General features: G+C 43.3%; 2 protein-coding genes across 6 annotated transcripts; one reads left to right on the top strand and one right to left on the bottom strand.

Annotated features, from left to right (window-relative positions):
* The first annotated feature begins 475 nt into the window (after positions 1-475).
* Positions 476-10,863, top strand: pnocb (prepronociceptin b). The gene is made up of 3 exons (XM_042095183.1): positions 476-556; positions 7,237-7,461; positions 9,598-10,863. Exons 2-3 carry the CDS (start codon positions 7,339-7,341, stop codon positions 10,255-10,257), a joined length of 783 nt encoding a protein of 260 aa, XP_041951117.1. The 5' UTR covers positions 476-556; positions 7,237-7,338; the 3' UTR covers positions 10,258-10,863.
* A 577-nt stretch (positions 10,864-11,440) lies between these two features.
* znf395b (zinc finger protein 395b) lies at positions 11,441-22,892 on the bottom strand. Of its 5 annotated transcripts, none has more exons than XM_042095176.1 (11): positions 22,019-22,892; positions 21,832-21,902; positions 20,549-20,770; positions 19,728-19,840; positions 18,962-19,074; positions 16,491-16,696; positions 15,960-16,060; positions 15,500-15,740; positions 13,779-13,868; positions 12,815-12,933; positions 11,441-12,540 (listed from the first exon to the last, which is right to left on the bottom strand). In XM_042095176.1, the coding sequence occupies exons 3-11, from the start codon at positions 20,627-20,629 to the stop codon at positions 12,429-12,431; spliced, it is 1,176 nt and encodes a 391-aa protein (XP_041951110.1). In that variant the 5' UTR covers positions 20,630-20,770; positions 21,832-21,902; positions 22,019-22,892; the 3' UTR covers positions 11,441-12,428. The 5 variants fall into 5 exon arrangements, with proteins under 5 accessions (XP_041951110.1, XP_041951113.1, XP_041951111.1 ...); XM_042095179.1 differs by having other exon boundaries at positions 20,549-20,728; XM_042095177.1 differs by lacking the exon at positions 21,832-21,902.
* Positions 22,893-23,152: the final 260 nt, after the last annotated feature.

Raw genomic sequence — 23,152 nt, 5'->3', positions numbered from 1 at the left:
AGGTATACACACACACACAAATACACAAATAGCCTAGAGGTGTGTCAGTTAGTTAGAGGAGACTTATATATTTAGCCATGTTCTGTGACTTCTTTGGGGGGAGGGCGGGTCGATGGGGTGTGGGAATCTAGGGTCATGACGTCAGTGGTGGGGCTCAAACGTCAGCGTTGACTAAGGGATGTGTGTCTGCTGAGATGTGCGTGCAGAGTTACACATCACATGCCCCCAACCCCACCCCTCCCCAAAACTCTCCTCCCCACCCTAGTCTATGCAGCATATTCCAGTGTTGGGGGAGGGAGGGGGGGGGGGTATGTGTGTGGGTGAGAGTGTGTGTGTGTGTGTGTGTGTGGGGGGGGGGGGCAGGCAGGGTATGCACCAGAGGAAGGGGTGTGTTATTATAAGGAGCCAGGAGGGGCCTCAGCGACATCAGATGCCCAAACCCAGAGGAGAGAGAGAGAGAGAGACGGAGCAGAGCCACCCCTGCCACAAGAGAACATCATATACAAGGCATACACTGAAGATACACTGGGAGTGCTTATTTCTACTGCTGTCATAGGTAAGACAGGATGCTATGATTCTTGTTTCTTGATGTGTGTATGTGTGTGTTTTGTGTGTGTGTGTGTGTGTGTGTGTGTGTGTGTGAGAGAGAGAGAGACTGATGCTACTTTCCGTTGTGTTTATGCCTCATGCCGAATTATGTCAGAAGTTGCTCAGAAGGGTATGAGAAACAGGGTTTTTTTTTTGAAGAATGTTAATATTAATGGAAATGTAAGATGGGAACTGTACCACGTTTTTACCTCTTGGAGCTATCCAGTGACATGCACACGTACCCTCGGCACACTCCTCTGTGGTTATAAACTAGTCCTCTGTGATCTAAGTTAATGACCTCACTGGCTTAATTAACCTCTGGTTTCCATTAGGCATTGTTTTTTCCCCATCGTCATCACCTACACAACCTCACCTCCTTTAACCTCTTCACACCTTCCTCTCCCTCTTTCTCTTGTTCGTCCCTCATGCCATGCTTGGGTGGGTGAAGTGGAGATCTGGAAAGGAAATGTTGTCGTTTCTGATTTTCATGATATGCAGCGTGCGTTACACACACACACACACACACACACACACACACACACACACACACACACACACACACACACAGATAACATATGACATTCACATACAGCTTTTCATGTGCTGGCTGTTGACTCTATGATTGTGCTATTTGAGCTATGAGGGTGGTCTAAATAGCATATGCAGTGTTATAGATACAGGTAGTATTAAAGTTAGAAATATACACTACTGGTCAAAAGTTTGGGGTCACTTTGAAATGTCCATTACACTTATAGACAGAATACAAGAGATCAACAGAGATCAGTTGCATTGTTTTTTCAGGGCAGCAGTTTTCAGATTACATTATGTGCTTACATAATTGCAAAAGGGTTCTCCAATGTTTTCTCAGTTAGCCTTTTTAAATTATATGAGATTAGTCAACAGAATGTGCCTTTGCAACACTGAATGAATGGTTGCTCATAATGGACAATGTAGATATTGCAATAGAGATCAGCCATTTCTTTCTACAACAGTCGAGAACCCTTTTGCAATTATGTAAGCACATAATGTAATCTGAAAACTGCTGCCCTGATTAAAAAAACAATGCAGCTGATCTCAGCTGGTATTCTGTCTATAATGGAGTGGAATTGAAATGTCTAAGTGACCCCAAACTTTTGACTGGTAGTGTAGATATTAAAGTTTTTAAAGGTTTTTAAATACAATATGCTCCAAAGATGTGCTAGTGATGGTACAGATGAATACTGAAATGGGGAACATAATACTGCATGTTTTAATAGTTTTAATACTGTGCCTGGTCTTCAAAGCTTTTCCCATCCTCCGCAGACACCTGTTCTAGAAGGAGGGGCAGCTTCTTCCTGTGTGTGAATGCATGCAAGATATGATAAAATGATGAAGGTGAAATAATTTGTCTAAAGTTGGTCAATTAGTCAGTTTCACTGTCTCCATAGACTTGCTTATGTAACAGCCACATTTAAGACTCTGAATCTTATTAGGATGCTATTGTTGCTTATCAGCAACAGATGCAGCGTGGTCCATCAGTATTCAAATGGCTTTTAATTTCATGGGTAGGTTTATCAAGAAGTGATTTGTGGCTGTGACGATTAGTGTGTGGAAATCTAATCCTTATGGTCTGGTGGGAGAGTTTAATCACATTCCTATTAAAACTGATTCCTTTCTTGGTTAATTTCCACCTGAACCTGCGGCTAATTCTTTCTGGAGATTTTAGATGTGGGGAAACTTGCTTCCTTGCTTCAGTTGTATCAAAAAATACAGTGATGCCTTTCTTCTTTTTGCCTTGATTCTTGAAAAAAAATGAAGATGTTAAATTGTTTGTCTTAAATTACTGTAATGCCCCTCCCCCACCACCACCACACACCCTGACTTTTTAAATGCTTCTTATATGTATCACAAGACCGGGATTTAGTTTAGTATAGGACATTGTTGGTCTCATTTTGATATGATAAATGACACAGGCACTGTTATGACAGTTCTGATGAAATGTTAATCTTCAGTGTATGCAGATCAATGACAATTGCTGGTGGAATGGTGATACCCAAACTCATCATGGTAGATAAGGCTACTAATTCAAATTGCTTATCATCAAACACTGTAATTTCTAAAAAACCTCTATTTGGTATAGGCCTACTTTTGGTGTTCATTTTGCACTGTTGTGTGTGTTTATACCCTTGTGATTCCTAATTATTACCTTTCTCAGTAATGCCAGACAGCAGAATTGCATGATGTCTATTTGTCAAAGCCCCTCTGCATCTCTCCTTGTCAGGTTTTAATGTAGACAGGAGGCAATTTCCATAATTGTGGACACTTTTGGCTTTTTCCCTTGCACACAATTTGCCCTGCGTGTCCATTCTAAGTGCCCCATTGTGCCAATGAATTATTCATATTTATACTTTAATGGTATTTCCGCAAATGCCTCCCCCTGATGAACTTGCTGCATGTGACATAGTTCCAAATTCCAGTGAAGTAACCATGGGTTGGCACTAAATGAGAATTAGAGGGGGGATTTTTAAATAGCATAGCCTAGCCTTAATACTGCTTTACAAAAACAATAGGTGAAAACACATCGAGTGCTATAACCATTTTCTTTGCATTTCCTTTGAAAGGCCCTGGCATACGCTTTCAGCTAATCACTTCATTGTTTTTAAACGTATTTAATTGGTCAGTCATTTCTAAACCACAATTGCCTTGGTGAAATGAACTGAATTATATTTGCGTTATTCATTCATTCATTCGTTCGTTCATTTGTGATGGGATTTTTTTTAGCCTATAGGCCTCGCGCATCCGTAGCCTATTTTGCAATTTCAGACAGCAGGTTATGACCACATGAAATTGCAATTACATGTAAATCTGTCATTAAATGGCATGTCTGAATAGCTGTTGTTCACAGGTATCCTTATGGCCTGGCTGGACTGTGGTTGTCTGAGTGTCATCATTTAGGCTAATCGCCCTCAAGAATGATGGAAAGGTGTGCGCAACGACGGTGCAAGACCGACGTAAATGTCAAAGCCACAGATCACACCACCAGCCATCGACTCCTTCATTAGTACCGTTATTATGACATCGCTCCTCGTTCGGACTCTCGGTCGTGAGGCTCAAGATAATTGCAATCGTCAGCGCTAATGGATAACCCGAAAGGAGAAGATAATCTCTCCAAATATGATTGCGAAATACAAGCGCGGTCCCTGAGGCGATCAATATGTTTTCAATTAAAATACCTACGTGAATCGGGTATTCTATGTCTGAAAACAATTCTGACAATAAAGACAAGCTCGATTAATTCAATACGACGACTTAACGGTGACTGAGTTTAATTGATCGTTGTATTAGAACTGGGGGGAGTAATGTGTATTTTCTTTGCGGCGTGTCTGTTTCAAATGCCATTTGTATTCAGGTTGCGAGCGTTTGTTGAGATATCACTCAGACGGAAAAGTTTTGCCTGAAAAGTAAGACATTTCCTCTGCGGGTGTTTGGCAGCCCATGGAGGTTTGAAATGATTTCCCCTCATTTGTATTTTCCCAGTGATAAATAAGTGCATTTGCATTTCTTAACTAGGCCTACCAGACGTAAGTGTTCTCTCGCACTACTTTCCTCGGGATTTTGGCGAACAAGCCTTTTAGGACTTATTCCAAGGACTGCATTTGCAGAACGCAAAAACACAATTATGCTTGTGTGGGCGTCTCAAGGCCAACCAGTAAATGTTTTAACCTACTAGAACTCCACAACACATTTAATGACTGATATCACCTCTGAATAAATTTACTTTGCAAACTCTATCACAGAGTGCCTTCCAATTAACATGCAGTGTGGGAAGCGACACCTGTGTAACCAAAGACACGGCGGCCCTGTCAGAAGATGTTTGATTGTTGCTCTTTGTAGCCCTCCCTCTACAGCGACTGTGAATCATGTTTATCTGAACACTAGCACGGTTGTGAAATTGGTAGGGAGTGGGGCTGTTTACCGGAGAGGTGATACCATCAGGTGGCTCCTCTCTGGGAAAACGGGAGCCAGACACAACTAATCGGATTAAGCACATTCACACGGTTTAGCCATTTCACATCTCACCCCACGGGAAGCTCTTCAGACGGGACTTTGCAATCGGTCCATCTCAGACACAACAGGAGCGCGCGCACCTCCACCTGCTTGCGTGTGGTGACGTCAGTCTGATATTTTATAGAGCACAGCCAAGGCACAGATCAAAAGATTAATGTGCTTTTAAAAACAAGGGTTTCTGTAGGACCCTTGAAGCGAAGTTTTTTTCCAATATGTGTCTCCCTTCATACTTGGAATAGTGAAGGGTTAAGGAATTGACTAAATAATGAGTTGTGAGACAACCAAAGGTGGGCCCAAAGAACATTCATGCTGCATGACTACAGAACATTTTAGTTGTTTGAAAGTAGAAAACATGTAAACAAATATTATCTAAACATGAATAAGGACCTTCATAATTTGTACTATTACTACCAATGGGTAGCGAACAACAAATGCACAACAATTCAGAAAAAATACTGGACATGACAATGAAAGTCAAAAGCTCAGGGTTGAGTCAGTTCATTTCATAACCATCAGCTAACAACCTGAATATTGTATCTCTTTTATATCCAATTCAAACACATTCAATGGAACTATGGCGTGCGAAATAATAATAATAAAAAACTTCCTTATCAAGGCAGTTGTGTGAAATTAATCAAGTATTATTAATGGCGCATGAGGGGTTTGCCGCTTGGAGGCCATTTTCAATCATCTCCCCCATCAAAGCCATAGACCATTCTTTAAACCTTGTCTCTTTACAGTAATTGCAGCAGTTGGGGCTTTTGTTTGATGGGATGCTGTGTCGAATAGGCAATAACTCCAACATCCTTATGCTGTTGTTTTGCTTGGTGCCTCATGCTGTTCACAGGGGTAAAGGCAAAGATACGCTCAACACACACACAATGCAATGCAATGCAGTAGGTCTTATCAAGGCTTCATCTGCAAAAGCACCCCACACACACACTCCCTCCCCCACCCTACTCTCCGCCTTCCAACTCTAATCCAATATGACTAATGCACTATGTTGGCCAGGGGAATGAGTCAGTGACTGGGCTGTGTGGCTCCCCATCTCACAGTCCCCACTGTTGGGCCCCCCCCCCCACACATTTTCTCCCTACCCTCTTTTTTCCCTCTCATTTCCTCCTGATTATGCCAGGAGCTTTTATTCTTCTGCCAATTAAGGGCAGATGATGAGTTTGGCTGATGAATTTCGGGGGGTGGTTTGTGTGTGTGTGTGTGTGGGGGGGGGGGGGGGGCGCCGAGCAGCTGGTGAATGCCCTCCGCTATGAACTACTAGCGTTTCATACATGAAAAACGCCGGCGGCCTGTGAAAGAGATGCAAACGTTGTCTTGAGTGACATGCCTCGAAGTGAACATTTCCCCCGTACTAGTGACTTGAGTCGAAGTGTTGTCTCGAAACACATTTTGTCTTGGTGCAAAATTCTGTCGCTGGAGGACATGCACCTGGCATTAGACAGGGGAAGCAGATGCAATGTAGAAGGAAATATTGCCCATTTCTAAGCACAGTTAAATTCTCAGAGACTTTATATTAATTGTAGAGGAATATGTGTTGTTGTCCCTAAAGCTATTCCTCTATTCCTCACAAAGTTTAAATATATCCACACAACCACTCTTCTGAAACCAATTTGAAACTGGATATGAATGACTGTAGGGGATATTTTTTAGTATATTATTAGTAGTGGTGACGTTGGTTCTTTTGTAGCAGTTATTAAAGTACTATTTGTCAGTTTACTAACACTAAGGAGTAAGGGCAAAAGCCCAATAAAGCTTGGGCACACCGAGCGTCCTTTAACATTGGGCTCGAGCTTGAGGTTGGCTGGCTGGACTTATTTTACCCACACACAAATTGCTGTGCTCTTTCACCCAAGGATTTAAGATGTTTTCCCCAGATAGTGCTGTCTTATCTCTGTTCATGAGAAATCAATGGCATCCTTGGCACCCTGGGCGTGCACTGATATGTGTTTAAAATTGGCTTTGCAGTCACGTCATTGAATGTGTGGAGGGGATCAACGTACAAAAAATGACATAGGATGTTAATCCTTTCCTCCATCGTTGTTGTCCTTTTGTCCTCCTCTCTTCTACTTTCCTCTCCTCTCCTCTCCTCTCCTCTCCTCTCCTCCCCTCTCCTCTCCTCCCCTCCCCTCTCCTCTCCTCTCCTCTCCTCTCCTCCCCTCCCCTCCCCTCTCCTCTCCTCCCCTCCCCTCCCCTCTCATCTCCTCTCCTCTCCTCTCCTCTCCTCTCCTCCCCTCCCCTCTCCTCTCCTCTCCTCTCCTCCCCTCTCCTCCCCTCCCCTCTCCTCTCCTCTCCTCTCCTCATACTGTATATCACACCTGCTCTTACCTACTCCCTTTCTTTTTGTCTCCCTATTCTCCTCTCTTTCTCCCTTTCTCTCCCTCTTTCTTCCACCTTCCATCCCCTCCTCTCTGTCATTTCCTGTTCCTCCTCTCTTTTCCATTCCACTTCCTGCTCTTTTAACTTTCCCCCCTTCTCTTTTACGTCTCTTAACCATCCCCTGACCTCCTTTATCTATTTCCCTCCCTCTCTCCTCTCCTCCCCTGCCTCTTCCTGTCTCCCCCTCTCCACCCACTTGTCCTTCCGCAGACGTCTGGCCCCTCAGCCTCTGCGCGCGTGTTAGTCCTCCCATCCCTGCCACGTCATCGCTGTCGTCGTTGTTGTCGTCTTCGCCATTCGTTCCCGTGAGCCATGAAGACCCCTCTCTGGACCCTGTTACTGCTGAGCCTGGGCGCCCCGGTGCGGGGAGACTGCCAGAGGGACTGCGTCTCCTGTGGACTCCTACTTCCTGAGCACCAGGCCTTCAGCACACTGGTGAGGACTCCCAACTCAGCTCATCACACCCCACACACAGCACTGCCCACAGCCCTGCCCCGTATCAAACCTTTTCGAGTGAGCAATTTATTGGCAAGATGAGATTTTTTTTTTTTTGTCGCCCTCAAGAAGATTGAGAAATGTTGGAGGAACCTTCAAAACTGTGGAAATAGTGTGAAGTCTGCTTGTAGTTGTCAATCAAGCCCAATGCACAAGGCGATTTGATACCTTCCAGTGCAAAGACTCCGACTTTTTCAGTCTTCATAAGGAACACATGTGGATATGTTTAGAGCAACTTGAATCAGGAGAATGCAGAATCACAATAGCCTGTGTTATCCATTTTCATGGGTTAGAAAATTATTTGTATTAGGGTTATTTTTATAGGCTATCAGTGGCTCCCGACAAAATAAAAGAAAACAAGGATGAAACAATAGATACACTGTACTCTCAAGCACCACAAACTTACAAACATGGCCTAAGAGAGAGATTTGGAGAGAAAATGTCTACCAGTCAGCATGGAGAACAGAGAGGGCTCAGACTGATTGAATACTGCACAGTGAATGATTGGATTTTACAAAGATAAATGGCTATCTCAAATAAATTCATTCAAGAGTAATCAATCTGTTGTTCAAAGATGTTCTGGGTGTGATTGTTAAAAACTACTGGTTGAACTATTGGGTGAGGTAGGTTTGGTCAGTATATGATTAAATGTTTAGAGGCTCTAGGCTTCATCTAAAGTTCATCTAACAGACACTAAAACACTAATAATGAATGTGTCTCGTTGAATTACTTAGAGGACACAAATAGAGTTTTTAATCACCCAAACATCAGACAAATATTGGCGTGTAAACAGCAAGAGCGGGACATTTGCTGAATGGTCTCGTTGAATTACTTAGAGGACACAAATAGAGTTTTTAATCACCCAAACATCGGACAAATATTGGCGTGTAAACAACAAGAGCGGGACATTTGCTGAATGGTCTTGAGTCATGCTAGTTTACTTTTGGTAGGGGCCACTGATGTTGCAATAGTTGCACCAATTTGGCTAATGACCGCAGAGAGACGACACAGCTGTGCTACCCAAGGAGAGCGTGGGTGATATCTGCGGCTAATTGGCTGTGGAGCAGTTATCAGCTGGCAGAGGAACCGGTGGTAGAGATTGACGCTTAACACAGAGAGGGGGGTGGATGGGTGGGTGCTTTGATGGGTCCAGATGTAGGCCTGGGGCCACTGTTTTCCACTTTTCACTGCAGGGATTGAAAGGGCACAAACCTCATTGAGGAGTACTCAATGAACTCAATGAACACACACACACACACACACACAGAATCATGTATGTGCTCCCACAGGGATACACATACACACAGGCATGAAAGCTCATGCAAGCACGTACACATTTTGGCACATATAGACACACACACACACACACACACACACACACACTTATTACCCTCTATTAGCGTCTGCTGAAGTCGTGACTCAGAGAATCCCCTGCTGTCCCCATTATATTTGTAATGGGTAATAAATTTCCACAGATAGCTGCCCGCTGCTTCCTCATCTGTCTGTAATCGCGATATACAGCGGTGGATCTTATACTGTCTCTCTCTCTCTCTGTCCATTATCACGGTAAACTGGGTTGGGTGTTTTGTTATCTTTCCATTTCAGCTGTGTGCTGTTGACTTGCACAGGGAATACTGCATACCTGTCCTGCATGAGAGAGCGTGTACATTATCTCTCATAATGTACATCAATGCACACAGACACAAAATGCATTTAAACTCAAACACAAGCACCTCTGACAAACACAAACATCTCTTCACACATCCTTACTCAGACTCACAGAGAGACATAGCTTTAATTCTATTCCACAGTCACTCCTACACATTGCTACCTACTGACATCTCATACACACTCTTACATACGTACATACAGTAGATACTTTCATACTTCCATCCTAAAAACACACAGAGACACCATATACATGTATATTCCAACACAGACGAGCACATGCACACAAAAACAAATAACCTGAAGTTCACTTTACATTACCATTCTGTACATTTCTTTGTGCGCAACTAGCGCAACCTTTTTATGGTAGTGTCAGGCCCCTAACCTTCCTCTCTGACCCCCTGTCAGGTGTGTTTGCTGGAATGTGAGGCCCAGATGTCCCCTGCACTGACCTGGGATCTGTGTCAAGCCACCGTGAGCCAGATGCCTGCTTCTCGCCAGCTACACGAAGGGGCCATGACCAATCGAGATGACTATGGTGGCCCTATGAGCCTAGAGGAGGGCGAAGAAGAGGAGATCAACCAAGAGGAAGAACAACAGCAGGAGCAGCAGCAGCAGCCGGCCATGGAGACCCGGGCTGCCGAGTGGTTCCGATCCGCACTTGAAGCCGAGCAGGTCCGGGATGCTCTGGTGAATGAGGAGGAGGACGAGGAGCGGGATCGGGATCGGGACGGCAAAGCATCGCCGGACCGCCAGGGAGTGGCAGGCTCTGACCTGGAGGCGGCTAGCCTCCATCTGGCCAAGCGCTTTGGTGGCTTCATAAAGGGCCGCCACAGCTACCGCAAGCTGGTGGGTCGGGACCTGCCGGCGCCGCTGAGCCCAGAGGCCGACGGCCGGTCGCTGCAGAAGCGCTACGGCGGCTTCATCGGGATCCGAAAGTCGGCGCGCAAGTGGAACAGCCAGAAGCGCGTCAGCCAGCTCCTGCGACAGTACCTGAGCCTCACGGGCCGCCCTGTCCGCTTCAACAACCTCTCCGCACCTGGCCTGCGCCGGCCAATTGACCTGTAGGCCGCCACGCGCCCCACCTGAGCTCCAGTCCACCGACCTTAACATGACCCTTCCCACTCGTCATACCTCAATTCCATGCTGTTCTGGCAGCATCCATGCTAATGGTCCCATTGTCCCCTCACACCGCGCATAGTGCCGCAAAGAAACAAAATAAAAATGGAAGAACACATGGATGTGGGGAAAAGCCTGACCATTTTAATGTTAAAAAATAACCAAGGAATGTTCTCTTTTAGTTTCTTTACTACTGATATTTTCATGTTAGTTTTCAGTGTTTTCTTGCTGTGAAAATCCAGAAATAGGAACCCAAGCATGCAAGTCCTTTTTTTATGAGATTACATTGAGGCTCAATCATTTTCTTATTCATTTTCTCATTCATTTTTTATTCCCTGAGGTCAAGGCGTTGTTATGGATATCTACAAAGAGTAACAAGCTGGTGTATCAGACATCGCACTTTAATCTTTGGTTGTAGTTGTAAGTCTGCACGTAACCGTTTGCATTGGTTTTCGTTCGTTTTCGTTTTCGTTCATATAAATTACAAGCACTTTGGCTGAGTTATTTTCAACCAATGAATGTGTGTGTGTGTGTGTGTGTGTGTGTGTGTGTGTGTGTGTGTGTGTGTGTGTGCGTGTGTGTGGTGTGTATGTACATGCTTGTGTGTCTAAGTGTTTCTGTGAGTATGTACGCTGTGTGAAAATAAAGTCATCTGTGTTCGTCTGGGTTTACATGTCAGTGATGGTGTAAGCTGGTGAGCTCTCCTCCAATAATGTTTGGCTTCCTTGGGTAATACTGCCCTCTAGAGCTCATTTACCAAGCGGCAACCTAGTTTCTGCAGTGATACTGGAATGTCTGGACTGGCAAATAAAACTGAATTATTGGATTTTGCATGCAAGCAGTCAATCTGAGTTATATGCACAGTCACAACTGTTGTGCTTTTAACATCATACTGTTATAGCTCATAGCAGACTGAATAATGTTGTAAAAAAAAAAAACACCGCCCTGGGCAGTATTCCGCACTGAGAACTTTTGTGAGATTGTATTTGTTTTGTGTTTTAGAACTGTGAATACAATTGTATTTCATACACATACCTTTTTATTTTGTTTCTAATGTAATATTTCTTTTTTGGTCATTTTGAAACTTGTACATAGCAAAAAGACAAAAAAACAAAAAGAAGTGCACAAGAAATAACAATAAAATAGTTTACTATTTCTCTGGTGGATTGTCATGCACAGACGATAAGCATGTCATCTCCTTTCTTACTCGTTCAACTCTCTCTTTCTCCGGCATGCTCGATAAATCGCCCTTCTTTTCAACACTGAAAAGCGATCGTTTACAACTTCAGATCCTTTCGTCACCTCTGTTCCCAGGGAGTAATGGTCCAGTATACAAATAAGACTAACACTTTTGTGTGGAAGATTTAGGATGGGAAGAACTAAGCTGGCAAAAAGCCATTATTAGCTAAACTTTGAACACAACCATCATAGAAACGCTTAAACAAAAGAAGAACAAAACAAAACGGTAGTCCAACAATGAAATCATACAATGACAATACACAAAATACAATGTTAAATGATAAAAAAATAAACATAAGAAAAGGGTTCAAATGAAAAGCACTGTACACAATATATATATATATAGATAGATATATAATGTATAGCTACCGATACTAAAGTAACACCATAACTCTGATTAAGAATCTGAAGGGGTTCTGGTAAAACGACAACACTTGTTTCTTCTTCTTCTTCTTCTTAACCGGGTGAGGAGATTGACACTGAAATTCTTTGTGCAAAGGATCTACATAGCCCTCTGAGCGAGGGGTGAAGGGGGATGAGGAAGGTTTTCAGGAGAGCCTACCACACCAAGTGTCTCCTAGCACCGGCTCTCCAGCAAAGGGCATGTACAAAAGACCCAGAAAGGTGGGGATCAAGAACAACAAAAACAAAACATCTTATAGCTCTTGTAGGAAAAAGAACACCACCACAAAAAAATAAAGAATTACAAGTACAAAAGTGGAAGGAGGCTGATCCTGTGTCCTCTATAGTGCTATAATGCATCGTGAGTTTCTCTTCCGTGCTTTTTCACGCTCTCTCTCTCTCTTTCTCTCTCTCATTCTCTTTCATTTCCTCTGTCTTCCTTTCTCTCTGAAAGTCTCTTTTTAGTCTGTGTAAGTGCTTTAGTCAGGGAAGCGCTGGCAGGCTTTCTTCCAGCGGCAGGCTGTGCACCACTGGTCCCGTCTCTCCACCCCGTAGACCTTGCGGCACTTCTTGGCCTCGCCCCGCCCCTTCCTGTCAATGGTCACATGACACAAAAAACAAAACTCAGTGGGATGTGGAACATCATCATCTGATGTAGTGCACTACTGCCTCACACCATGCATAAAGATAAATGTGCAGATGAATATATCTGTAGTATATATGAAGAAGAAGATACAGAGGTTGAGCAAAAGAGAAAGGATAGGCAGAGGAAGAGTAGAAAGGTAGAAGGAAGAAGAAGTATTGAGCAGAGAAGATGAAGACTAGGAGAAAATGATGATGATGAAGATGAGGAGCCCCAGCTCACCTGAAAGTGCAATGGTTGCGTGAGGGTGATGCGCTGATGGTATGTGACCTGGTGGGGGCGCTGTTTCTCTGCAGCCACTGCTCTCCAACGCTGACCGACCGACTGCGAGACGCCAACACCTAAGAGACAGAGACACGAGTTAAAAATCCTCCTTCTAATTTACTTATTTATTCCCTTCAGTTCCCTCACTCATTTCCCTCCCACACACACACACTGACACAAACAACCTGAGTAGTATCTCACAGGCGACACAAATTCCTTTTTGACGATTTAAAGGGACACCAGGCAACGTTTTCGTGTTAATTAATCATCTTCGTAAGTTGGTATATGGTTAAATGACTCATTACGGGGCGAATGAAGGCTCTCTCGGCCGCCCATACTGCCTGTAGGAAGAATATCCCACTTGCAAGTTCGGTGTATCCTACCCGCCGACCGAAGCAGGATCAGTTTACAGCACAGAGGCAGGCTAACGAAACGCTAGAGATTGTTGCAAACGTGTGTATAATGGCAGAGCCGGCGAAGAAGCAGCGAAAACCCTTGACGGAAGATGCAAAGAAAAGGTAAAGAGCTTCAGACCGAGCGAGGGGGAGTTTCGTAGAGAAAAAGCATCAGGCTTGCCTGGTGTCCCTTTAAATAGACAGCAGATTTTGCTCAAATGCTTCAAACCCAGTATGCAACCCATGTAATGTAAGTAAACAGCAAAAAGCGCATGCCTCTCTGAATGTCAAAAACACAAGACAGAGGAGAGCAGAAATGGGTTTCAAATGCCACTGGCAACACACACACACACGCACACACACACACACACTCACACACACACACACACACACACACACACACACACACACACACACACACACACGGGCACTCCATCACACCACCGAAGGCCGCTTTCATCCTGCCACGCCTGGACTTTCATGTAGCAGCAGCCCAAAGGTGGCGGTGGAGCGACTAAGAGGCCCACCTGGGGTTTGTGCTGGGCTTCACTCGAGGGGGTCCAACAACATGAGGAGGGGGATCCCGAGGACACGGTCACCTGGATGGGTGCGCAGGCCTAGGGGGGAGGGCAAGGACTTATGGTTATTGACGTTAGTTCTGTGCTGAAGAAATTGGCTTTGTATTTTGTATTAAAATACTTTATAGGTGTGTATTTTTGTAGATTAAAAATACTGTCAAATATTTCTGGTAAAACCAATAGTTTTGATGATGTGATGACATCATAAAAGTGCAAAAACAATGAATGCAGCCTCTGACTGGTGCTGCTGATTTAATTTGCCCACACTTGTTGTGATATTTCAGATACAGGAAAAGAATCCAGTGAAAGATGATTAACGTGTATGTTGCTCACACTCACACACACACACACACACACACACACAATACACTCCCTCTCACACCCAGTTTCTTGAGAACTTTAATCATCAGTTTCGTGAGAACTTTAACTATCCAATCGAAACACATGGAACCGGTTATATGCAATCTTGCTCAAAAAGTTGCCCCATGTATCACCAAAAGCAACATGATGAAAAATTCATAGGTATCCCTCTTGGCATCAATATAATACCATTTAGTGCTTAAACAGTACCCAGTTTGTTAAAAACCAACTAAAAGGGTCATGATCCTTCCTGATCAATAGTATTACACATTGCAATATCGAGCAATCTAAGCATGCATTGACAATGTCAGGGACTTGTCTCCACTTTTTACCACTTGACAAGTTCAGTTGTGACTTTTTGAGTGCATCTGTGATACAGTATTTAGGCTATGACATGTAGCAGAAAGGTCAGCATAGTTGATCTGTTGACTGTAAGTTCATGGCATGTCTCGTAGGCAGAAAAAAGCTATTGCTCTCAAACACTGTCCAATCAACAGAGTCAGTGTACTGATGAAGGAATAGATTAAATAGACAAGGAAATTAAATATGGAAGGTTTACAAAGTGATTTCATGCTCCCTTTAAAGAGTATTTTTAGTTTTTATTTTTATTTTCAAAATTCAAAAATACAATATTTTATTTTGATACATGGTGTGGCTACTGTAGTTTATAGTACTATAGTACTTTGTAATTTGTTTTGATACACTTAAAAATATGGTATTTGATATTTTATTTATACATTTTGATATTTTATAAATACATTTGATGTATTTTTGCCCATCCCTGGTGAGGGGGATATGTCTTCAAAAAAGGTAACTGTCTAATAAATAAATATATTTAATCAAAAAGGCCTAAAAAATAAGTCTTTGGTGAAGCCAAAGTTAGCTTGTTATGGGGAGCCTGCCCAATTCAGAAGAGTTCAGTTTAGGTCTCACTTCAATGAGTATGTCATGAATTATGGATAAAGTGTTCATGCAGTTTTCCACAACACTTCACTGTAACAAGAGTTCACTAGAAAATACTATTTAGTGTTCTCTTCTTGATTACAAACAGTAAAAACGAACCTAAAACTCCTTTTCAGCCGATCATAAGACACTAGGTATTATGTCTAGCTACCCATGAAATTTTGTTAATTATAATTCTCTCAAATATCCATAAAAATGATCATAGCTTATGATTAAATTCAATAATACAAGAAAGGTTAATGTAGCATAATAGATTACAGACAACATTCACACCCGAGTTTGGCTGACTAGCCATGGAGAAATGGAAGCACTCAGAGTGTTTGGGCAGAGGCGAGATGAGAGCCCACCTGGTAGAGATGCTCCGTGTGAATCTGCCACACACTACTGGGTGCCGACTGACTGAGGGGGCTGGAGTAGGCCGAAGCTGAAGCCTGGGGCCCCGGTGTGCTGGCGCCCGACGAAGAGCCACAGGAGGCCCAGGGGCTGCTGGACATGGTGGGTGCCGGCGACGGAGGGGCAGGCTCCTCTTCTGAGGAGACCTCTGTGTAGTAGAAGTCCTCTTCCTGCTGGGAGTGCTCCGATCCCACTCTGAGACAGGAGACAGGAGGCAGACAGGTGAGGACAAACAACCATGTGTATTCCTTGTCATCAGTGTACATGCATTTCATTTACACATAACAAAAACAGCAGCATCAATAACAACACCAAGAACAACAATAACAATATTTCATCAGTAATAATAATAATGATAATAATAACAATAACATCGCTGATTACACTGTGAAATGACACTGTCATGACACTCACCCCAGATGGTGCAGCTGGATGTGTCTCTTCATGCCCACTCTGGAGTTGAGCACCTTTCCACAGCCAGGCCACAGACACCTGTAAGCCCCCTTGCCAGAGCCCTGCGTCCCCATCCCACCAGAAGAGAGGGTTAGTGGCTGTTTTTTTCGCTTGTGTGCCAACATCCATAGGCAGATGTGATCTGATCTATAAAGATTTGACTCTTAAATGTGGTGGTTCATAAAGATTTGGATTTTAAGGATTTGAATCCAGTAACTGGAAGTAAGTCCAATTCAATCCTGGTAAATGCATCCATTCAGGCCGATCAATTCTCAACTGAATAATCACCATACTGTGCAACACGAAAACTGATTACATTTTCATTGATTCAATTAGCAAATGCTTTTATCCACCAGTTTTTCTTCCATTCAATTAGGATTCAATTAGCATATGTCCCTTAGAATGAAATCCATAACCATAACATTGTTAGCACCTTTCTCGACTATCTCAGCTACACCAGCTCACAAAACAGAAGGTGGCCACATTCCTCACCTTATACCTCCGGGCTTCGCTCCCTCCAGAATCCATCTCCATGTGAAGGCCTTCATCAGGGGCCTGACCCAAGCTGCCATCCATCTCTGTGACGGACAGGGAAGGGGCGGGACTCACGCTGCCATGGTCCCAACTCCAGTAACCACTGCTGCCGCTGTCCGAGAGCTCTCCCCCGCCACATTCCATGTCACCTGATAATGAGGACGCTGCAAAAGGTGGCTCAGTGGTTAGATTAGCAACAAGCTTGTAGAACAGAGCAGAAAGAAGAAGAAGAAGAAGAAGAAGAAGCTATCTGTACATTCATGACAGAAACCGTAAAACTGGCTCTGTCACCAAACATTCAAACTGGCTGCTGTCATCCCTATCCTTCCCAAAACCTAAACTTGATTCAGTTGCCACAAGTATGATGCCATTTTCTGCCCCACCTCCAACCTCCCCATTCTGACAAAGATGATGGAATGCCAAGCATGCCATTGCTTCCCAACTTGAAGTTCACCTAACCTCCAATTACTTGTTCAAACCATTCCTATCTGGTTTCTGCCCTCAGCACAATGCTGAGTCAGTCACCAATGACCTCCTTCTCTCCTGGCCACCATAGTATCCTCATCCTTCTTGACCTCTCTGCAGTTTTCGACACCTCCTAGCCTGGGTGCCATTCCGAACTTAGTCCCGACCTCAAGTTCGGTCTGGCATTGCTCCATTGTGGAGTAAGTATGATCTCCTTAGATCAGGCGGACCAATCAAATCGGGCTTTACGATTATGGACAGATGAGCAACAGCACCTGGTCTATCACATCATCTGAGCATGCTTAGATTAGGCTTATATTTGAAACAAAAAGGCTGTGGCTAGAAGGATACATGGATTTTAAGACCCCATATGGAAAATGCATATTATTTAATGAGGTTTTATCACTGACAACAATTATTTCTGAAAACTTTGGCCAAAGTTGAGATGTGGGAAAACTCGTGGTTTCACTTTCATCAAGGCAAAACAGCGCTGTTGCATTGCGACATGTTCCCTCGTTCGTTTGAAATCTCTGATTGACCACCTGTTTGAGGGATTTGCGACAGCCTTTCCAACATGTCTGTAGCATATCAGTGTTCAACTGAATTATTTAAAAATGGTGGGGATGTAGGCTATCAGTTTTTTTTCCTAGCCTACCCTACTACGTATCTCTTAGATTTCGCTAATGAGTGTTGTAGGCTAGGAGTTATTGACGGCACTAACTTTTACAAAAGACCAAAAAACAATGTTAAGGCATTTGTGGAGAAGAAGGATGGTTAGTGTGTTTTCTTCCTACACCTCACGGTAAGCTATTTCGTTGCTCTGGTTGGTTAGGTCTATCCAATTGAGTGCAGAGGCATTCCGCCCATGTATCGGTTGAAACACGCCCCATAATTACATCTCAATGGAGCAGTATCAGACCCATATTCTGACTAGAATTGAGTATGACTACGTCAGGCTAGAATCCTCCCTCAATATCACTAGAACTGCCCCTCTCCTGGCTAAGGTCATCTCTCACAAACCAACAACAGGTAGGCCCCCTACTGGCCCCTCACTGACCTGCCCGACCATCACACTACCTGCCCCAGCCTCTGGTCCTCTGATGCCAAACTCCATATCCATATCCCTCAGGACCAAACACCAGACTTGGGGTGACAGAGCTTTCTCCATTACCGCCCCTTCCCTTTGGAACTCCCTCTCAAAACCCATTCAAGACTGCATCAACCTCTCCATATTCAAATCATGCAAAAACTCATCACTTCAGAATTGCATACAATCTGTAGCACAATGTTGATTAATACTGTGTCTGGAAATAAAGATCTTTTTATCATGTTAGGCCTTGTGGCCATAAATAAGAACATGAGTGGGTCTACTGTATGTCAGTTTTTGTCAGTTAACTATCTTCCCCCTTTAGCATGTGATGCCAAACATTCTAGTCCTTCAAGGCCCATTTGAGGCTATGTTTACAAATACCAATATGAGGAATACATAAATCATTTTAAATAACTTTGTTATTTCTTCTGCTCATGTGAATATAAGTCTTTCAGTAGATGGAACAAACAATAAAGCCCCTAGAATGGGGTTGAGAGAACATGCAACCAAACAGAGAGATGCATCGAGCCGATACGGCAGTTATGAAAGCTGTTCTGTTCAAATAGCTTTGTGGGAAAACGCTAAAGGGAAGGTATGCCATTTAACTATGGAAAGTAAAACTTTTTATTGCCTTAAATGCTCCATATCATGTTAGTCATACACTGGTACATTGATGATAATGATAATGATGATGATGATGATATGAGACAGAATGGCCATAACATTTCCTTGAAACATGAATATTGTTTTGTTCTCAAGTAGTGCATTAAATGGCAAAATAGGTTCACTTGTTTGCATTGGGTCAAAGAACACTGATATATGACAGTAAAAATTGCCATAGAGATGGCAGAAAGCGGTGGGGAGATGAGCTCACCTGGAAGTAGGTCCTTCTGGGGGGGACTGTGCACCATAGGACTGCAGGACAGAGTTGTGAGCACCATTGCAGCCATGATCTCATCCATCTCCACCGATTCTGGACTTCGGAAACTGAGAGACAAAGAGACAGAAGAGAGAGAGAAAGAACGGCAGAAAAAAGGAAGAAAGAAAGAAAGGCAGATAGAAGAATGAAAAAAGAAAGAATGAACATAGAAAGAAGGGAAAAAAGATGAGACCCATACAGTTAAACTACTAAGCCAGCTGCTTGTCTCTGAACCATCTAGTGCATTATTTGTTTCAGACACAAATTTACAATCCCTTTTTATAAGTACATACTTAAATCAACAACCAACACAGTCAACACACTGGCTAGAGATGTCCAGTCAGTGAAAAAAACACAGTGTGAAGAACGATAGGTTAAAAGTACATCTGTATTCACCTGTATGTCATCTGTTTGGATAAAAGTGTCATCTATATATGACTAAATGTAAATGTAACAGCTTTTTCTAACATATTAAATTATGCTGTTCTATTGTGTCATATTACTTGTTCAAAACAGTAGAACACGAGTAACAGAAATAAAATAGAAACGAGACGTCCGACAAAAGTTCTGCTCAAAATGTCGCGTCACGTCCAGTTGGGACATTCCAGTTGAAAACAAAGGAATGTAACTGATTTTGTTGTTAATGATCGTTTGCATTGCATGCAGTTAGGACACGTAAGGTGTAGTAGAGAGTGTGAGAGGGAGTGTTACTTTCCCCTACCTGTTGGAAGAGCCTGTGCAGGTGAGGGGTGTGGCTGCGGGCAGGTAAGCAGACACCTGGCTCTGGCTCTCTCGCACCTCCACATCCTCCTGGCCACAGCACTGCATGTAGATCTGCCAAAGGAAGAGAGAAGTATGTGAACAAATTACGAGAGAACACAGAGTATGTGTGTGTGTGTGTGTGTGTGTGTGTGTGTGTATTTACTGTGGTGTATTGTGGCTGTAGAGTTTGACAGTCTTTTATTCTTTGTCTGTGTTGACTATATCCTAACGGGACAGACTGCTGGCCAAACAGGGATTAAGTCTGATAGTATTGGGGTCCTCTATTAAGAATGTATTTAGTCTGGAGCTAGACATAATCATGATCTAGGTGATTATCTACATAATGATTATCTGGCATATCACAGCATAGACCAAAAACATATTTAGACACACCCATACCAAAACACCCATACCAAAGCATAGTCAGATAGTAATCCTGCAGGCATTTGTCTTCACTGAATAAACCGAAATAAATTCAAATGCAACTCACCAATGGAGAAAAAAATATGTATAACTGTTCAACCATTTCCGATAATGAATGTGCTAATTTTGAGAAGGCCTTGTTTAATTAATGATTAAAGTTTTACTCAATGATTAAGAAAATCCATTCAATATTTCACTGACTGGTCTGTCTCGAATGTTACCCCATATTCACTGGTCTGTCTGTCTGTATCATAACCTTCTCTCGGAGAGAGCGTTGACCCATGCGTGGACCACTCCTTGCAACAGAGAGGGTGAGTAAACAACAAGACCCGAGCGGGCGGGTGGGCAGTCACTCACCAGCCCCTCCTCGTCCCCAGGCCCTCTGGCTGGCCGGGTGTCCGCCGGGCTTGGCCTGCCTCTGGGCTCCACAGCTGCCATGTTCGGCCTGTCAACTCTGGTCCCTGTCGGTTTGCCTGTTCACCGTGAGGCGTTGGGCTCACTCCTCTCTTCTCCTGTCCTCTCCGCTACGCAGCAAAGCTGGGTAATGCAATGGAAGAGCACTCCAGGTAAGCAGCCTTTCTAATACGTGAGAACAGGTGAAGAAGTGATTTACTTTTTACCCAGATAAGAGATAATCATATCACCCCTAAGGTGCAAGACCAGTGCTCATTCGTTACATTTACATAGTTCAAAGATAAAGATTGTGAACCAACAAAGTGATTTCAATACTTATGCATTATTAGGTCTCAAATTATCTGAAAATCTGAATACAATTTACAAATGTAGGGCCTCTTAAAGACCAATTGTTTTAATTACAGTAAACATAACTACCCTTACGTCATGCATTTGCCTCTTTCTTAAGCCCGTTTTCTTTTTTTTAAAGAGGGGATGGGGGTGGGATTAAGTGACACACCCCCTATGAGCAGCCTACAGCAACCCCTCAGATAAATGGAACATTTAGGGGGGGGGAATAGAAAAACATTACAACTTGTCTTTGTTGTCCAAAATGTAACAATGTCGCCTTGTGAGGTTCGATTAGCGCAAACATTGGAGCAGTTGTGTGATGTGCGTGCTGTGTGATGGCAGTAAAGAAGTCTGAAAGCCGCCATGCCATGCAGCGCTGAACGGTTTCATATTTCAAGTCCCCTTTTGAGGGAATGATTTTACTTGCAACCCCTAATAATACGGGTATCTCGATAGGCTTACAAAACGTGAGGCGAATATACAGTGTAAGAACATTTGGGTATAGATAATGCAATTGATTCAGAAACATCAGTAGCCAAAACATCTGAACTACCGCCGACACGGTAAATCCTTCATTTCGCTGAGTCGATTTCAATGGGCGTTTACACTAAGTAGTAAACAACCTACCCACCGTGGGCGGGTCAGTGCTCTGATTGGCTGAAATCGAGTGTCAAGCTGACACGCCTTTCCCAGGCAACGTGTTCGGACACGAGTTTCTGCTGAACCTATGTTGATGTACATGTATAGGCTACTACACAACCGATTGCATTTGCATTAAAAACTCTAATGTCAGACTTCACAAGAATTCAACCCAAATTCAATATTTCCGTTCAAACCAACCATTGCACAAGAACGTGTACAAATACAACCAAGAAACATAATTTGCACACAGATACTTTTCAAAGAAAACCACTGAAGCCGGCATCCCAACAGGATTAAGCTATTTTCTGCCTCCGCAAACGTCAGTCTGACATGCAAAAACAAGATAATTGATTGAAGCACAATGGTCTACACGTGTTTGTAATTATTAAATTTGAACAAACAATAGAGAGGCTTATAATAATCATTTTAATGTCAAAATACCTTTCGTTGATTCCGCCGGAGGAGCAGTAGATGCCGCTGTCAGTGTCTCCAGCCGAGGTGCCGTGCCGCTAGTGAAAAGGGGGGTTGGTCTGTGCGTAAGCTACGTGCAGTCGTATGCACAGACTATGTCAAATGACAGCTGGGTTCTGTGATAGCCTACTGGCGATCACTCCGACTTTGACTTAATGCGTAACCCGCACAAAGGATGATTCGGGTATGAATTGCTACTGTAGGCTATACTTATTCTAGGAAAGACCCGAGAGTCTGCTGTGGCCTATTGTGAGCCATTGTAGAATATTTGACATTACCCCTAACATTGTAAACAAGGTTGCAAACAAAACAAATGGCTATGTGGCATCTCTAGTATTTCTTGCGCTTCCGTTAACGCTGAACTGAATAATGCGCAAACGTGAATTGGATATATGAAAGCACCGATATATATGCAGATTGCAGGAAATTATCATATATATGCAAATATAGTATATGTTGTGGATAATTCTGCAGCGTGTATTTCATTGCAGTTCACTAAGTCCTCTTCCCAAGTCAGGAATTTCCTCAGCTGCTGCTACGATAGGCAGTCACCTTTCACCCAGATAGTGCCCACAACTCCAAATATAGAGGGGCGGACTTAATTTCGCAGCGCCGTGTTTGTTTGCCAACAGATTTATAAAAAGAAATGTTAGTCATGTAATGTCAGGGGATTATAATTCCCCTCTGTGGACTGTGGAGCCGCTCCGACACAAGCCAGCATTGAGGATTTTAATCACGGCGTCGCGGAAAGAAACGCCGATGCTGTTTGAACATTTCCCTGCAACTTGGGTCACATGACCTATTCTGTCTGGCAACAGCCTAGATTGTCCGGACAACAATGGTGCAGATCTGAGGGACTTAATTTACGTGATGAGTGAAATTGTGTTGTCTTTTGTTATGACAGTATATCACATGCGCAGAGGATGAGGGATCAAACGTTTATATATCTGTTTCAGCTTATCTTTACTGTAAATTTCAAAGCAGACACAAAGAGTCATTGAGATCGTTTATACATGACAGACACTGTCAGACGCAGTGAAACACACCATCTTTTTAGCACTGGACTAGGTTTTTGTCAAGTGTTGCGCAGTTTATAAACCACTA

This window comes from Alosa sapidissima, chromosome 6 (assembly GCF_018492685.1).
Source record: "Alosa sapidissima isolate fAloSap1 chromosome 6, fAloSap1.pri, whole genome shotgun sequence".
NCBI lineage: Eukaryota > Metazoa > Chordata > Actinopteri > Clupeiformes > Clupeidae > Alosa > Alosa sapidissima.
The sequence above is the reverse complement of the archived record's forward strand: the minus strand, read 5'-3'. Positions and strand labels throughout refer to the sequence as shown.

What these genes read in the sequence shown, in the direction of transcription:
- pnocb (XM_042095183.1), top strand. Translation starts at nt 7,339, where the DNA reads ATGAAGACCCCTCTCTGGACCCTGTTACTGCTGAGCCTGGGCGCCCCG. An exon ending in ACCAGGCCTTCAGCACACTG is followed by an intron (nt 7,462 to 9,597) that starts GTGAGGACTCCC and finishes ACCCCCTGTCAG; the next exon opens with GTGTGTTTGCTGGAATGTGA.
- znf395b (XM_042095176.1), bottom strand. Translation starts at nt 20,629, where the DNA reads ATGGCAGCTGTGGAGCCCAGAGGCAGGCCAAGCCCGGCGGACACCCGG. An exon ending in CCAGAAGGACCTACTTCCAG is followed by an intron (nt 16,697 to 18,961) that starts GTGAGCTCATCT and finishes CACCTTTTGCAG; the next exon opens with CGTCCTCATTATCAGGTGAC. An exon ending in CGCAACCATTGCACTTTCAG is followed by an intron (nt 12,541 to 12,814) that starts GTGAGCTGGGGC and finishes GACCATTGACAG; the next exon opens with GAAGGGGCGGGGCGAGGCCA.